The sequence below is a fragment of the Haplochromis burtoni genome, unplaced genomic scaffold (genome assembly GCF_018398535.1).
Source record: "Haplochromis burtoni strain Fernald_Lab_line unplaced genomic scaffold, NCSU_Asbu1 Contig_61, whole genome shotgun sequence".
NCBI classification, from domain to species: domain Eukaryota; kingdom Metazoa; phylum Chordata; class Actinopteri; order Cichliformes; family Cichlidae; genus Haplochromis; species Haplochromis burtoni.
Window position 1 is genome coordinate 914,256 of NW_024582422.1, and position 18,039 is coordinate 932,294.

General features: G+C 37.9%; 2 protein-coding genes across 3 annotated transcripts; both read left to right on the forward strand.

Annotated features, from left to right (window-relative positions):
- The first annotated feature begins 1,353 nt into the window (after positions 1–1,353).
- On the forward strand, positions 1,354–9,160 carry lnp1 (leukemia NUP98 fusion partner 1). 2 transcript variants are annotated; one of them, XM_042221128.1, is made up of 4 exons: positions 1,354–1,973; positions 4,828–5,073; positions 5,793–5,885; positions 6,147–7,736. In XM_042221128.1, the coding sequence occupies exons 1-4, from the start codon at positions 1,788–1,790 to the stop codon at positions 6,312–6,314; spliced, it is 693 nt and encodes a 230-aa protein (XP_042077062.1). In that variant the 5' UTR covers positions 1,354–1,787; the 3' UTR covers positions 6,315–7,736. The 2 variants fall into 2 exon arrangements, with proteins under 2 accessions (XP_042077062.1, XP_042077063.1); XM_042221129.1 differs by lacking the exon at positions 6,147–7,736 and adding an exon at positions 8,009–9,160 and having other exon boundaries at positions 1,356–1,973.
- Positions 9,161–11,433: 2,273 nt separating this feature from the next.
- On the forward strand, positions 11,434–17,916 carry tmem45a (transmembrane protein 45a). The gene is made up of 6 exons (XM_005922975.3): positions 11,434–11,647; positions 14,171–14,381; positions 14,518–14,730; positions 15,412–15,596; positions 15,682–15,824; positions 16,979–17,916. Exons 2-6 carry the CDS (start codon positions 14,186–14,188, stop codon positions 17,073–17,075), a joined length of 834 nt encoding a protein of 277 aa, XP_005923037.1. The 5' UTR covers positions 11,434–11,647; positions 14,171–14,185; the 3' UTR covers positions 17,076–17,916.
- Positions 17,917–18,039: the final 123 nt, after the last annotated feature.

Here is an 18,039-nt window from a genome sequence, read left to right on the forward strand (position 1 = left end):
CTGACTGCTTTCATAAGAACTGTTAAAACTGTTAAAACCCAATTCCACTCAGGGTATTTTAAGTGTTGTGCATTCTGATTTTAAATGTAGAGGTGACCAAAACTAAATTTTGGAACAGCCTTCTTCAACTTATCAAGTAGGTTATACCTCTGCTTTGATTTAAACTAGCTTTAATACGATAGCATTTTCTGAAACATTTTATACTGATTATCGTGGTCGTTCGGCCTTTAAAAAAAGCATGATGATTATGTAATTAATCGATTAAGAGTACGATTATGTGTCTGCATGAATGCATGCTTGTATGGTATGCAACAAGCTGCTGTACACAGTCACTTATCAGTAATGACAAATTATCAATAAGTCATTGTATTTTTATTATGTATTATATGGTGTGGTGTTGTATTGTATAGCTATTCTCTCCTGTTTTAGTTGTTTGATACAGAGGGTTTATCCTAAATCTGAAACACAATTTTAATTTTATATTTAAAAAAAAAAAACCTGTGCAGATTTGTAATGTATGAATACGAGATTGTTTTCAATACTTTTAATTCAATTCAATTTTATTTATAGCACCAAATCACAACAGCAGTCGCCTCAAAGTGTTTTATATTGTAAGATAAAGACCCCATAATAATACCGGATGGAGGCTCGTTGATGTTATAACATCTCAACGGCGCACACGGATAGTACTCTTCATTTATTTAATAAAATGTGGTCATTTGTCTTCAGGTGTGACCTTGTTTCATCCTCATTTTTGGAAAGAACACAGATTACCGTAATCTCTTTCTCAGTGGGGATCTGAGGTTACATGATAAAGCAGCATGAATGTCTCATAACAGTGCCTGCCCTGCCCTTCTCTTTGAGATCTTTACAACATTATTAGCACAGGGAAACTTTGAGTTTGTAAAAGAGCAGATAAAGACTTTTATATAATTTCTTCTGCTTTTTTGTTAAAAAACACAAAAAACTAATGAAAACATGGTGTATCTAATATGAATATTTCCAATAATACACAATCCCCTTTTTGCAGTAATATCAATAGTATTTAATACTACTACTAATAATTTTTCAGACTGAACTGACACGATATATACTGAATAATGGTGCCAGAGATGTTGCTTTTCTAGCTGATGGCCTTGTATTACATGTTTTCATTGTTCATGTATAAAATCTGGATTTAACATACTTGACTTAAAAGAGCAAAACAAATAAACTTGTATACAGTGTAATATTAAAGCTCTTTGCCCTGTATTGCACAAGCCTTGGGCTCTCACCACCCAGTTGCCTGCGCTCCATAATTATTGACAGGTTTGATGTACTCAGCGAGTGGAAAGTATGGGGAAATTGGAGTTTCAGTTGTCTACCCCGAGGCTGATGACTGTAATGGAAAGATTAAAAGGAGTGGTCACATCACCCACCCTGTGCCAAAATACTAGCTGTTCCGTCACAGCTACCACCTCGCTGTTTATTCCAATCACCTCCAGTTTATGTTCTACCAGTGACGTTAAATAGATTATAGAGGATTCACTTATTTAAAGACTGGAGCTAAATCTCTGCAGGTTATTTTTAGATTGTCCAAGGATAACAACAAAAGCGACAGCTTGATTCACTAGAGGCATCTAATTGAAGTAAGTCACTTTTGCCATGTGGGACAGTGCAGTGTAGCAGAGCAGCTGGTCTGTTAGACACTCAATAGGTCAGCTGAGTGTTGTCAGTACTCACCCCATTCACTTTCATCTGTTGTACCAAGACCTGCTGCACCAAGAAGCTCCCTGCACAGCTCCATCATGTCTCTACGGCTTCTGCCTGCTATCACTATGGACAATGACGAGGACGATGATAGTAACTTCACAAAATGGATGAGCAGTTACTGGGGTCACGGACCAGACGCTGTACATTCCAGAGAAAGAAAACACAGTTTCAGAAGGCCTTCAAAAACACAAGTTGATAGACGAGCATCACTCCCGACTGCGGTAAGGACCGGCTGCACTTCATGGATTGACGTATGTGTTCAGCTCTGCAGCATTCGACTTGATGCATGCACTGACATTTAAACAGCAGCAAAACACTTTTAACAAACATTTTTTGCAGTTTCTCTTGTCCAGTTTTACACCACATATGGACAGCGTGCTTGTACACTTGACACTATAAACATCTTAAATTTTATTCTGTATAGCCCTTCATTGATAATTGGAGGGAAAATAAAATATATGCACTCTCTGATGAATGTATTTCACTATACTAATTAAAGGCCAGTTTAATAAATATAATAAAGTACATTTATCAGACAGTATACTTTCTATGTATTTCTTTAAAAGCAGCTCAGGGTGTTAGAAAGATCCCATACCTTCACTGACTGCAAATATCACTGCATGGAATATTTATAAAACACAGAGTTTTATTTTCTCTGAAAAAGACAAAATATGGACTATGACAGCAGAATAATGCACATGTATGTTTTACAAGCTGGTATGAGAACTAATTAAATATTAAAGCTTCCGAACAAAAAGCCTCTAGTAGTGTGCAAACTGTTGTTTTGGTAAATTTCCCCCATGAAAGCCTGCAAAGTACTAAATTATTGATGCTCTAAGTGAGTTGTTTTCTATTACTTTACATCAGAGCGATCAAACACTGCAAATGCCGTGCCACGTGCTGAGCTGTTCACAGTCTCATTAGGAAAAACAGAATAGTTCTATAATGAATACAGACCAGTCTGATGTTTGTGTTGTAGCTGTGTCTGTGTAGGTCTGTAGGAAAATTATTTTTTCCAACTAAAAATGCCTTCACATCTGATATCATTTTCTTATATAAACAATGTTTTTAAGTCATGGGCTGCTGCATGCCAAAGCTCTTACACATATTCTTCATTCAATAGCGTTCCAACTCTTCCATAACCTCTGGCTATGTGGATGTTTAGCAAAACATAGAGGTACAACTTAAAGCAGCAAACGAGCAGAAGAGCAACCAACATGAATGGCGCACAATTTAGTGATTTGTATTTTTTATTAATAACACAGAACAGGGTAACTTATCTATCAGCATAGTCAAGTGTCATGGCCTGTGTGGTGAATAGTGGTGCTTACTTTATAGTTTTCGGGTATATTTTCATTAGTGTGTATGACAAGTTAAGCGAAAACTAAAGGAAGGAAGGAGCCAAAGAAACTCTTTCTAATCTAAAGCAGGTGATAAGAGTCACAACAGTGTAAGTGCACACATATAAAGTGGTCTCTCTGTGGAAGAAAAGAAACTTACAAGCAAGTAGTTTGCAGACAACACTGGGTGAGCACAATCAGTTCTCATCATGAAGGAAGCACTGACAAATGCAAAAAACAAATGTAGTAGCATAGTGTAACCTTTCACTAATAATCAGAAGAAGTGCTGTTTAAACTGAAGCCTGCAGTTCCCTGTATGCTCTGTTTTTAAGCAAGCAAATAGAGAAGTAATGCACAGATTCTTGGTCTGATAGTGGAACTATTGGTCAGTATATTTAAAATAAAAATTTTGCTGAAAGCCTATGCTATATAAGTTTATTCTGGGAAATAAAGAAATTCTCATTCAAATAACAACTATTCTGAATATTTTTAGCCTTTCTTCATACTACATTTATCTTTTAAAATGCAGCAAATGCAAAAATGGTGTCACAGATGAGCCCATGACGTTACTAAATGTTCCAGGACGTTTATCAGTCAACAAGGCGGGCAGCTACAAATAGCAATGTTTGTCCTATAACAGCTAAAACTAGCAACATCAACATAACAAGCCACTTCCTTGCACCGCAAAACAAAAAAAGCTTCTTGCAAATACCATAAAAACATAGTATATATATATATAATATATATATATATATAAAAGATGTAATTAACCCCTATGACCCTTCTTTTTTTGAAGTCCTGTTTGAAGCTTAAAGTTTGAAATTTTGGCTGGTGAGATCGAGGTTTATGAAATCGAAGTGAGGGGTTGATCCAAAGAAAAAATACACTGCACATATAAAAACGTTTGACTCCTAAAGTAGCTACACCCTAAAGCGGTGGTAGGCAATTAATTCAAAATTGAAGAACCTGCTCAGTTAAAGAAGTCTTGACAGTACTAACTGAGATAGTAGATCAACAGAAAATCTGACATATTAAGGTGCATCAGCGTTGACTGCACTTTTCACACCTTTACACATATTTTGACCTATTTAAAGTAACATTTATCACATTGTTTAGTTTCTTTAAACAGAAAAAATCACATTGTCACAGATCTCTCATGTTATTTTTTTTCCTCAAATTTAAAGTCAAAATTACATCTAGACACCGTATTTTTTTCCTCAGCAGCAGTAATAAAGTTAAGTAGAACCAGAAATAACTTCTGGGGTTGTACAATGTCAGCCTGTGTCTAGTGCATCGCTATTTAAAGCTCCCATTAAGAGTTAAACCTTAGTTTAGTAATGAGTGCTCCAGAAATACATCATTTGAAGAGAACAGTTCAGTAGTTACAGATTTACAAGTCTAGCCAAACACTGAAATTCATCTGTACCTTCACCTTTGATGTTTTACTGGAGTTGCATTATCAGATTATTGCTGTTGTGTAAATATATATTTACGTTCTGTCCTGAGTCTAGAGTCAAACTATATATAGGTAGCTGCTTTGCCAACATGTTACTTAAGGATATTAGCGAGTGAGTGTTTAACCCCATTGACAGACATAAGGCAGACATGGTTGTCTCTCTAGTTTAATCTTCTTACAACTCCGCCTCACTATTAGAGGGAATGTGACACAATAATTTTACTCTCAAGTGTTGTTACGTGGTGTAATAACACTTATCGTTGTGTTCTTAATCCTCAGTCACAGTTAGATGTCATGAAGTTAAACAGGTTTCATGCGGCTACAATGGCGCCCACTCCCAGCCACGTCAAATCAAGAGAGGATAAGGGGGAAACCAGGGTCCACCAGAAGCCTCGCCGTGCCTCTGCAGATGACAACATCCGCGCTAAGACTGCGATCGCAGAGAATCGCATCACCACCATCCCAGAGCTCACAGAGACACTTGAGAAGAGGCTCTGTCTAAATGATAAGAAGACCACGTCTCTGGTGAGCAGGAGGATTTATAACATTAACTAAACGAACGATAAATGGTCCTTACAGATTTTTACCTTCTCATAGTGTTATAGATGACCGAAGGACGATCAGACTTGATGGTCTTTCTCCTCCTCATATAAAATTACGAAGCCCGTAAAAATTAAGGAGCCTGAAAAGCCGCATTACTTTTATGTGCTGCCAAAGACAAAGCTGTGAATTACATAACCTACAAATACCCACATAATTAACTGGTCTTGAATGCACACAAGGACCTTGAAGTTTTCTTTTTCTTCTATTGTCCATGCTTTTTGTCGGCATACTAAAGAATATAGTTGTGAATGCATGTTTAATCCTTTTTCATTTTTATACCTGATTTTTCTTGGAACAAAATTTTTTGTCAAGCCCTGTTAAAACTCATTGTCAGGGGTTTAATGTTAATGAAACGGTGTTTCTGTATCTTTGTGGTGTCACAGGAAATCAATAAAAAAAACGTGATACATAACATACACAGTGCAAATAACATTTACAGCTTATCATAACTTTGTGAAAAATTATATCATTATTTATTAGTTTACTGAAATTAAATGGAGCTCCTTCACTTTGGTATATAAGTTACATATATGAAGTTCCTGTCACTTAATCTCCCACTGATGCAATAATACAGGTTTATTATTTTTATAAATACATAAGTTATTGAAATCTTGGTCAGATGTTGTTTCTTTTTCTCACAGAAGAAGGACGATACGTTGTGCCTGATCTGTCATGAGGACATGCGTAAGAATGGGAGGGGAGTGCCACATTGTACACACCGCTTTCATAAAGAGGTAAGAGAACCTGCACACGTCAGATCTACTGCATGACCTCTGTCTACACTGTGTTCCCTAAAATCCCTGCAAGTCAGACACCAGATCTCTGATGCATGATATCAGCCTGTTCCCTGACATGCATGATGTGAACTGGAATGAAAACACAATGCCTGCAGCAGAAACTTATCCCTGTAGATGCATGGAGTACACTGAACAGCCTGAGGTCCCAGGAACTGGATACTTACTCATTATGATGTTTCCATCTGGTGGGTGCTGAAGGCAGCTCGGAGGTTAGAGCAGTGTCGGCCCCGAAGCAGCAGTGAAGCAGCTGTTTTACAGGGGAGGAAGCTCTATGAGGAGAGGAGGAGGTCTGCAGATGGACAGATTTCCACGGAGAAGGAGCAGCACACACTCCATCGTCAACATTCCCTGAGGAGACATCGCTGATATTGTTTTCAAGAAGGGGAAAATGCATGATTTGCAGCGAAAACATCAGGATTTCTCCTGAACTTTTACTATGATGTGACACTGAAAAATCAGGGCCTCAAATCCCCTCTGGGCCAGAGTTTTAGGTCACTTTTGGAATAATTGCAACTTCTTCTCTTCAGTGTGCAAACACAGAGTTAAAAATGTTTGAAAAGGGTTAGAGTTAGAAAAAAAAATTGGAAAAAAAAGCAGTTTTCTGCTTTAAAACCTCAGCATGACAAACTGTACTGCACCATGACTATGTAAACAGGGGAGTTGCTAAAGTGTTGGCTTGGGGCCTGAAATTTATTAGGTCCACCTGGTGCCCCAGCTTAATCTTTATTATATAAATGCAAACATGAGTGAAAATAACAGGGGGATGTAAGGTGTCCAGTTACATTTTTGCTGTAAAAACACTGTGCTACTCCTCAATACATTATTGTAAATATAACTATATAATGTTATATAATATGATAATACACACTAAAAGCTCTTCTGCTCAGTTATGGATGTATGACTCCCCCATGACATGCCTCACAGTGGTTTGATCCACTGCTTGTTGTTTCCTGACTCTAGTGCTGCATTCTGCAAATTTTGGCATTGATTCAATACTAACTAAATACAGGGCCAGTATTACCGATACCATTTAACCAATGAAAGCAGCTTATGTATTGAAGATGAGATGAAGTATCATCAATATGCAAAGTCTGAACACACTTTAATGAAATCACTGTGATTTTTCCTTTCACCAAAACAATTCAGCTGTGTGCCTGTTTCTAAAGCACTTTGGATCGGTTTATGTTGGATCAGTTTATGTTGTTCAAATAAATAAAGTAGGCATGACGGCCAGCACAAAAAGTTTCAGGGATTTTTCACTATTGTTTTTCACACATTTCACTATTGGTTAGAAACAAAGTATCAATCCTATTGCTCTAGTATCGATTCAACACTAGTACCAGCATTGGTATCCATGGATACAAGTCTGGTCAAAGTTAAAATCACCATAACTCAGTGGATTTTTTTCTGATTTCATTTGGTGTTTTCTGCTTTTCTGTGCTCTACACCACCCTTACTGGTTCTTGGGTCCCTCTGTGCCAAAACCATATAAAATTTCCTGGAAACGCCTCTGTATGTAACGGTCATTGTATTCAGTTATTAGACTCACAGCACGTTATTGGATGAGAAGATACCTCTATGGTTATACTAATTAAATGGTTTTAAATATCACTTTAGAATAAATATACTTTATAATCAATAGAGAATATTTACAGTTTATCAAAGCATTTCATCAGAACTACAGTGAGTCACTTTACATACTGTTGAATCTGTTGACAATCAGAACTTGTAAACATGTTAACATTTTGTCAAAGTGAATATAATAAAAGTAAAAAATAAAAAAAAAAAGCAAGGCACCACATTAATAACTGTAAAGAAATTTATTTAAAACCTTCTTTGACTCGTATCCTTTGAAACAGAGAAAGCTGCTCAAATAGGCAGCAACACTGTCCCTTCCAGCTAAGGGTTAGGGTCTGTGAACGTAGATCCTGTTGCTCATGCATCAACATGTTGGAAATGTCCTCCTGGCATCAGTTGAAAATATCAATGACTGCATAAATGATACATGATACAGATCATAGCAACAATGATGCAATGGTGTGTTTTAAAATGTGTTTCAGTGCATGGAGCAGTGGCTATGGAGGAAAAGGAACTGTCCCACATGCCGTGTCTACGTATCCATGCTAAAGCCCCTCTATTGGCCTTCTTGTCGCACCACCGTCCCATAATGGTCCTGCACCTACACTTGAAATGCCTGCATGTATATGTGACCCCAAGACCTCCTCCTCTCCATCTCCACGCCTCGTTCTTTCTGCATGAACACCCTCTGCAAAACTGTCTTCTGTCCCTGAAGGAAGCAGGAAATGAGAGTGAGGATATCTCATGTGAGAGACACGAGCTGTCATTGGACGGTGATTATTTATATAAGAGCTCTTGTAAATTAATGCACTATCAGGGGAGGATTAGTCTTTCTTGTTCTTATTTTGTTTTTGTCCAAAAATGATTCTAAACAATTTCTAATGACATGCAGTTAGGTGGAGCAAATATCCTCAAAACTGACAATATTTTTTGGTAATGAACAAAATAATCTGCCTGAATTCTGCTGAGTTTGTGGTTGAGGTTGAATATTTCCAAGTTCTGAAGTTGAACTTAGATATGAAATCACATCATGAAATATAAACAAACAACCCATAAATTAGTCTTCTTACAGCAGGTAGCATATGAATGTGTGCATCAGTAGCAGTCGAATTTCAGGGCTCATAAGACCTCCCATCTGAGTTCCACTGAGCACATCTTTGGCAGGCTGTTTCCCCTCAGTTTAAAGCTTTTAAATGTTAAAAGTTTAATGCTAAGCTGACTAGTTTCTGACTTTGGTTTTATATTTAGCACAGAAATATGGGGAACGTAAATATTTTCCCAAAACCATTCATACACACAAATATTCTATATATTTTTTGACAACATTTGACTGACATCTTATAATAACCACAAGTTCCTGATATAGTTTTAATTAAAAATCTTGAAAACAGTCTTTAAAAAAAGCTGAAAACTACAGAGAATCAGCTCTAAGACAGGTGACAAATTAAAGGAAAACCATCAAAACCAGTGACCCACACACTGAAGGGGTCCAGTGGCTATGTTTTGGTGCACTGATTTGAGTCCAGACAGCGTCACTGTATAGCGATACAAACTTAGTCTGACTGGTTACTTTTATGCTACAATGAAATATGCCACCTTCTACTCGACACAAGGGGTTACTGAATGCTTTTATTACTCAGTGGTGGTATGCACCATGCTACATTTACTCAAAAACTTACAGAAAAACCTACTTTATTGAAGTGTGTGTTTCAGAGGCTTCAGTCGGTGCTAAGGTGCATTAGAATTGCTCTGTCAGCACATGGCAGCTCAATACCTTATTGAGAAGCATGAAGTTGATTTTCCTTCTTTGTCACCTGTCAGTATGGGTTTTTTGCATATTCTGCAGAAGGTGGTTGGTGTATTTCAGTCAATGCTGATTACCCAGTAGAGAAATTTCAACAGCTGCACTAGCAATAGCTCTGCTCTGCTATTTTGAAGGATTGAGCATGCACATTTATTTATTGCCTGCATTCACAATGCTTTCTCTTAAGTAACAAAACTCCTCCCCTGCATCAGTGTCATATCTTATCGTACATCTGCACCGTCTTCCTGCCTTACCCAATTAGCTTTTGTTTTGCATGTAAAGGTTTTTGCGTGTGACTTCTATTCGATCGTTTTCAAACATCTCTCTTGTGCCGTGTGTTTTGCACTTCCATGTGAGAAGTTTACAGTATGTACACAAAGTCCAACTAAAAAGAGCTGGCCTATGTATATATTTACCCATGTAAATATGCAGTTATATAAAGGATAGCTCTGTAGTTAATGAAAATTAGAATGCAATTTTAAAATGCTGCTATAGCAGTTCATTTAACCAGCAAATGCTCATAACTACCATTAGATTTATGCACAAAGACACAAAACCTTTGCACTCTGCAGAACAGTTAAAGGCTGTTGGGTTCAGTATGCTTACACCACGGAGGTTATGTGTTTAATTACATTTTCCAACCTTGTGCTTAAAAAGCTGAAGAACTTTTTATGACCCTCAGCAGCACCAACTTCCGGCTGCTGTGTTCACTGTTTCCATTTCACTGTTGTTGTTGTTTTTGCACTCTTGAATAAAAACACAATGGAGTGAAACACCTGTTCTGTATCTCTTTGTTTATCTCTTGATCCCTTTTGTTGTTTCCTTATTCTATCCGCCTTACCCAGGTTAATGAAACAAGTAAAAATAAGTGTTCAGGTAGTTAGGTTTTTGTCCTCTGGTTATTTTCTGTTTTACTTTGAAGGGTTGTTTTCTGTCCATCTTTCCCTGACCCTTTGATTGTTGTAACCTTCTAAGTATGCTCGCCTGTGTCTCATTCTCCTCTGCCAGTTATCCCAAGTGTCAGTGTTGCTCCTTTCTGAGCTGCCTGCTTGATTCACCTGAGTTTACGATTTTGATCTTCACACTGAGCAACCAAATGTGACGCACAACGTTTCTTATCTAATATGCCAAATATCTATATCTTGATGTTGCCTAGAAACCACCTAGTAAAATGAGTTTATTTCCTCTAACGTTATGCACCTACAACACTTCATAAATGCATCATATCATTTTAATCTCACAGCCACCAGCATGAAGAGGGTAAATAATAGTAAAGCAAGGCCATGTGCTTGTACAGAAAGTTTTTCTTAACTGTTGGTTAGCTGGATGTGTTAACCTTAATTACATATAATGTAATGGTTAACACCAGCTACAACATTAAAGTGCTATAATGAATAATTATGGCCCAGTACTATAATTGATAACTCTGCATAATAAGTTCTCTTCTTTCCTTCAAGGCCCCTGGTACTCCCACGGAAGAGGATTAGGGCCACTGGAAAAAAAAATCTGAGATTAAAGTCAGAATTCTGACTTTAATCTCAGAATTCTGAGAAAAAAGTCAGAATTCTGACTTTTTTTCTCAGAATTCAGGAAAAGAAAAAGAAAAAAAAAAAGACGTGCCCACTTTTTTTTTCCAGTGGCCCTAATCCTATACTCCCCTATGTCGCCCCACTGAAAAAAAAAATCTTGGAGACGCCCCTACGTGGCCAGTCGTTTCCTTCATGAACATTCCCGACTTTCTACTTTTTTCCTCTATTGTAACTTAAACTGTGTGGACTGGTTGGAGACAATTAAGCGAGTAAAACGAGACTTGGTCAAGAAACCTCCTGCCAGAGGATGAGGAAGTCTTCCAGCTGTGGTGTACGTGCTGGAAGTCTTGTCCCGGCCCAGCCAGGCCTGCCCTGGCACGACGGAAAGTAGCGGTTTTCCCAGAGTGAGGAGGGACCGAGCCGTGCACGAGCAGGCGGAGTGAAAGTGCACACGTGGACACCTGAGATTGACGTTACCTCCAACCAATGACCGCACAGACAGGTGACGCAAGCTCACACTCATCCAATGGGAGGGTTTGATAAGAGAAAAGCTCGAAGTGTTTAGAGTAGGGGAGGAAAAAAGGGTTGTGAAACGGATCTGGTCTGGATCCTGCTGGGATTCCGACTCGGAGAAGATGTAAAAAGAGACCCATATTCTTTTCCAAAAGAAAAAAAAATATGATTTTATGCGATTGGGGGGCAAAGTGAAGATGCGTTAAAAAATTTCTTCCCCTTTTCTGTCTGAATACTTCCACTAACTTTTGATCTTCGGAGAAAAACAAACTTGGGTAAGAGACCCTCTCTTTTCCTCTCACAGTAAAGAAAATCAAGCCTACTGTTTCATGTGTAGATAAAATGTAAAGCCAGGTCAAGAAAGAAAGAAAGAAAGAAAGGAAGGGGAAAAAGATTAGGAAGGTCTCCATCGAGAATTATGTACAAGACATCGGGTGGCCGTTTAGACAATGTTGCTGAGTGATTTCACGATTTAACTTCCACAACACTGTTTCATCTCCTGAAGCTAAAATAAAACTACTTAAAAAAAGAAAAAAAAAACTACTAAAAAAAAAGAAAGTTCTGATTCTGTCAAACGACTGTTTCCATTTTTTCTCTTTTTCTTTTTGTAGACCTCAAGACATCACTGTCCTCAAAGTTTACGTTCAGGAGAGATAAATCAGAGTAATTTCACTTCAGATTGGCTTGGAAATTTAAACTTGCTAAAACGTTTAGTATAAACCCTTAGAGTGAAGTATCACATATTGTAGGTTCACAAATGTGATGCAGATGCTACTTATTCAGTAATGTCTATATTTAACTTTGGCTTGATCTAGAATATTGTTAATCTTACAGTGGATGAGACGGGATCCGTGGTGGTATGCACCATGCTACATTTACTCAAAAACTTACAGAAAAACCTAATTTATTGAAGTGTGCACCCTTTCTAATTAGCTCAGCTGAAGTTTTTTTTTGTTTGCTTGTTTGTTATATTTTTAATAGCAAAACTCAAACAGGAACACCCTTTGAAGACAGCTGCCTCCCAGACATCCCAGCCTCAAACATATGCACCAAAACCTCTTTATGCTCATAGTTTTGACCAATTCACAGAATAGAAATCATATTTGTACTTGTGGCGAACACTTTTACTACACCACTCCCACCATGTTGGTGTAATAAAAGCATACTTTATTTTATTTTACATCGTTGTCATAAAAACGGTCTGGGAGATTTTATATCTGGCGCAGATGACTAGTGTTTGTGGCTAAACTAAATCAGCCAAAACACTGAATCAGCCAAACACTGATGAATCCTCTAGTGGCTCTTGAGTGCCATGGAGACTGGAGTGTTTTCCTCAGTCTGGAGAGGCTGCACCCCCAAAAGACTGTCGGACACAGATGAGCTGGGTTTAACATCTCAATCGGTTTCTATTGAGTGTCCTCCTTCAAAGGTTTCCTCTGTTGCCGAGCAGAATATTGCCTGGTCATCTCCATCACAAAGGACAGTACAGCCATGTGCCTTTTTCTTATTCTCTGCCTGCTATTCATACCACTCCAGCTTTGCTCTCACTTTACAAAGTGCAGTCATTACCTAAGAGCACTGCAGTCAAACACTTTAAAAAGCTTTCTTTCTTTAATTAAATATGAAGCCTTATGAATTTATGGAAGTCGGAGACAATATCATTATGTTTACCATTCCAGTACCTCTGATCACATAAGTAACATTTTAAGTTAATATGATAAAATTGTTCCAAAGTCTTGTTTTAATGATAATATGAACTATGTTGGACTATATCAAGCTTGGTAAATGATGTAAATTGTTTCTCATTTTGACATGTTTCTCAATATAATGACATATTGACTGCTTTTCATGCTTTTTCCTGCCTTTTGAAAAAGGAGAATATCAAATTCTGAGTTTTAATTTTTAGATAAGTCTGCAAGTTTTCCCATTAACCTTTTGCTTGACCTAGAAACATAATTTAACTTGACACAATAGACACAGTTTCCACGTCTGAAAAGGGAAATTATTGAGCCTGCATTCTTTCTAATAACCAGCAGGGGGTGGTGATTCTGTTTTCAAAAATATATTTTGGTGCATAATAGACTATTAAAATAATCTTGGTCTTTTTCACCCTTTGACCTCAGTAAAACCTTTACATATGGGTTATAAGCTCAGGCTCTAGTTTCAGCTCTTCTTGAATACAACAGGGTGTTCCTTTTGTAAATGATGGTCCCCGTTAGTCTTTCATTCAGTCTCTGATAATGACCAACTGAGATCGTGTGAGTGAAAGTAATTGTTAAGAAACTGGCCAGACAAAGACTTCAGCAGTCCACATAAGCCGGTGCAGGTTTAATGATATTTAGTCATTATCAAGAGGATCCTATACTCAGTGTTAGATGCTGCTGCAGTCTTTGCAAACAACGTGCTTTTTCTGGAGTGCATGTTAAGAAATGGGTTTCTATTTTTCCACGTAAAGGTAAATGACTCGTGACACTCCTAACAGGCCTCCTCCCACAGCTAGACGCACTTCTGCTGAGCTCAGCTGGAGGACGGTCGCCAGCACACACGCTAATTATGTTTGATTACGCTGTTTAACTAAATTATGGGCACTGTTGCACTTTTTTCCCTTTTCTTTTATCCACTTATTCCAGTTGTGCTAAAAATAGATCTTGTCTACTCTTCAGATGATAAGTTAGGTTAAATTATTGTTTGTTTCAAGTCATATCTGGCTGAATTAAATAAACATGTTAGTAGTGGGAAAGAAGTGTTTGTGTAATATGTACTTCTAATTCCATGAAGTACCTAATCTGTTTCTCTAGGTGTTGAGAGGTATCATGGGCAGCTTCAGAGGCCACGCTCTCCCTGGGACCTTCTTCCTTGCTGCTGGGATTTGGTGGACGGTAAAGTACTCGATTTGGCATGCCACGCGCAGGAACAAGGGTATTGGTTCTACTCGTCTGGCTAGCCGAGCCTCACAGCGACGGCTGGAGATCATTGAGAGCTCAGTCATACTCTTTTTCTCCCTTGTTGGTAAGCGTGTCCAAAAAGCTTCTTAATGCATCCATATATCAGATATAACTAGCAAGACTCTTCTCGAGTAAATCCAAGACAAATCAGGGCTTTAATTAAGGAGATGTGCATGTTTCCTCTGACGTGGTGCTTTCAGGGATGTTGGCAGAACAGTTTGGATCGGGTGGACCGAAGCTTCAGTTGTACGACTTCGTAGAGAAACACTGGGACCATCTGCACAGCTGGCACCACGCCACCATGTACTTGTTCTTTGGGCTCTTTGCAACAGTGTCTCTGATTATCCACACCACAGAAGCGGCACCACTGGCACTGGATCGGTTAATGCTGGCAATTGCTTTCTTTAATGAAGGTAAGAAGAATAAAATGTAATCATTGTCTTTGAGATCCTTTGATATCCTTTTTATTTCAAGCCAGTGCTTCAGGGCAGATCGCTTACTAATAAGTTAATCAGTTTAATCCTTGGATCCTTCAAAGTCTCGAGTAAACAATACTATTTTCGAAGATAGTCTTACATCTAAAACACAAAAAAATCCTCCATTAGTGTTTGCCCAAGCTTTATATTGAGGGGTTTATGAATGTGCGCCATTATATCCACCTTTATTATCCATCGCTGTAATTGTAGATGGACTGTTTTCACTGCTTCTGCCGTATGTTCCCATACAACAGACCAACTTTCATACTCTGATCTTTTTTTTTTTAATTCAGGTTTTTATTTACAACTTGTTGCCTGTCTGTACATTTTCCAATAAACTTGTATAAATACATTTCTTGTTAATCAAATTGAGTTCCTCCCATTCAAAGGTCATTTTAAGTGTACCCTGTGGGGTTAATTAAGCCTAATTTAAACCAAGCACAGATAGGACTTTCTGCATTTTTACATTTATAGCATTTTGAGTCAATTATTTTCGCACTGTTTGAATTTAAGACAATCTGTGGCGATGGCTTGGGATAAATATTTGAAGTTTAGATGGAGTTTAACTGATCAAGACAAACACATTTACCTACATTACCAGCTTTTTGTTCTCTGCAGGATTTCTTTTTCTCTACCACCTCCATGGCAGGAGCATGCTGGATGTCCACGTGCATCTGCTCCTTCTGTACGCGGTCTTTGGAGAGACTCTTGTTGCCTTCCTGGAGATCTTTCACCGAGGCAACATCATTCTGGAGCTGCTGCGGTGCACGCTAACGGTGGTTCAGGGGACCTGGTTCTGGGAGGTAAATCTGAATGTGGCTTTATGAGCAGATGTTTATGTTTTGCTGATTTATAGTTACTCCCAATGTTTTCTCCTCTAAACCACAGGTTGGTTTTGTGCTGTACCCGCCCCGCGGCCCCGAGTGGGACTTGAAAGATCCCAACAATATGATGTTCATTACCATGTGTTACTCCTGGCACCTCGCCTTCGCCATGCTTATAGTGAGCGTGCTCTATTGCATCGTCAGCTGGTAAGAACCTGCTCCACAAAAGACAATCCAATAAGACATCCCATTGTGATTTAGATATATTCAAAGAATTGGAAATGCATTTTTTTTGTCTTATTTAGCACATAAGGCTTTAAATTGGCCATAGGTGCAGATATAACCAGATACAAGGAGAACAAACCTCTGATTCATATTTAATCAAATTTGGTTTTTGCCACTATTTCACCATAAAATCCAAGAGAGAAAATGTGTAATAAATGTGTTTTTGCTGCTCAAGAATGTAGATTTAAAAAAACAGTGTTCCCTCGTTTATCGCAGGTGTTATGTTCTAAAAATAACCCACGAAAGGTGAAATCCGCGAAGTAGGGAACTTTATTTTTTACAATTATTATAGATGTTTTAAGGCTGTAAAAACCCCTCACTACACACTTTATACATTTTTCTCAGACAGGCATCGACATTTTGACGCGCTTCTCTCTTGTTTAAACACTCTCAAAGTTCAAACCTTCATAGAAAAATAAGTCCAGTATTACAGAATAAAACCAAAGATCAAACCCCGTTTTCAAGTCCAGAACATGTGAATAGAGCAGCTGCGAGACAATTCAACATTAATGAATTAATGATACGGAAGTAGAGGAAGCAAGAAGAAGGAATTGAGTGAAGTTTGACTTATCTGACTGTTTGGTTTACTTAATGCTCCTTATAATCCTTTGACGTAGACACTGTTGTGTTTGTTGTCTTCTGCTAGCGAAGATTTATGTAGATTTGACAGGCTGAACGAATTCTGTACTGTATAAGAGACAGCACGAGATTGATTGAAAATGGTCTATAGCCGATCAGGACGCAGAACACATTGCGCTGTTTAAAAAAATATATAAATGAAAAATTGCACCCCCGAAAAAATCCGCAAAACAGCGAGGCCGCGAAAAGTGAACCGCAATATAGCGAGGGACCACTGTAACACATCAATTAAAAAAAACAAACAAAAAGAAAACCTTTGGATTTCAAAAGTTATACATTTAATTTTAGTTCCAATCATTAGCCCTAGTGCATACCTATAGGGACAGAAATGTACTGTATTTTTCTATATCTGATAGACACTTGTTTATTTATCCTGGAGACCTGCACAGTTTACAATATGTGTGATTCTCGTGTTTGATGTTATTTTCCTCTTGAAGTGCGGTTCGCTCCAGACTGAAGAAGACTCCTCCAGTGGAAATGGGACTTCTGAAGGCAAGAGAGCGAGATCCAGAGTCTGAGGATGAGCTTATGTGAGGAAGACTGTTGTGCATCTACGTTGTGGCTCATGAACATTATAGAACAATCAGGGATAAAACGCTCAAATTTCCAGGAGCAGAATAAGAAGCAAGGCACACAGATGTGGAAACTGATGTGGATACGGAACCTTAACCTTAGAAATGCGTCTCTACCTCTGCCTTAATTAACCAGCTGTACAACATTTTAAACGTACTTTTGTTATTACCTCCTCCAGAGAAGCTTTATGATTTGTTCAGTTTATTTTTCAGCAGGATTACTGGACAGAACTCTTGTGGCTTGGCAAAATTTGTGACTGTATATATAAACTATAAAAATATGTGCATCGCCACCTGGATCCAGAAGGTTTTGAATCATTTACCATTGCAAGAGAACAAGACTGGATGTTTCACAACATCACAGCTACAAAATACAGTTTTAATAATAAATATCAAAAGATAACATCTTTTGTGAAAATATAAATTAATCTGGATGCAGAGAGTCGGTGCATGCAAGGTGTGGAGGGGATTACCTACCTTAGTGGAGGTATGCAGTCACAAGCTGCTCTTATTTATTTTACAGCAATATAATTTTCATATACTCTGTCATATCTTTGTTACTACTTTGCGCATTCAATATAAATGAAAAGCTTTTAATGGATTTCATGCTTTACTTTTGACTTGCTAAACTTCTTCCACAGTTTGGTATTCAGTAGTGCTATTTTGTGGTGAAAACGTCACTGCATCATCATGTGTATTACTTGAAAGCACTAGTTGTACATTTTATATTGTTTCATGTTAGCAAGTGACTCAAACCAAGTGTCAAACTATAAAAAGAAAAATAAAATTGTTCAAACAGTAAATTTTTTTTAATTTTATTTAATTGTTCCTATCATTTCATTCACACCTTGCATAACATTATAGCTAGTATATAAGTGTTTACAATGTGCTACTCAATACAGAATTTATGGTAGCCTCTATGATCA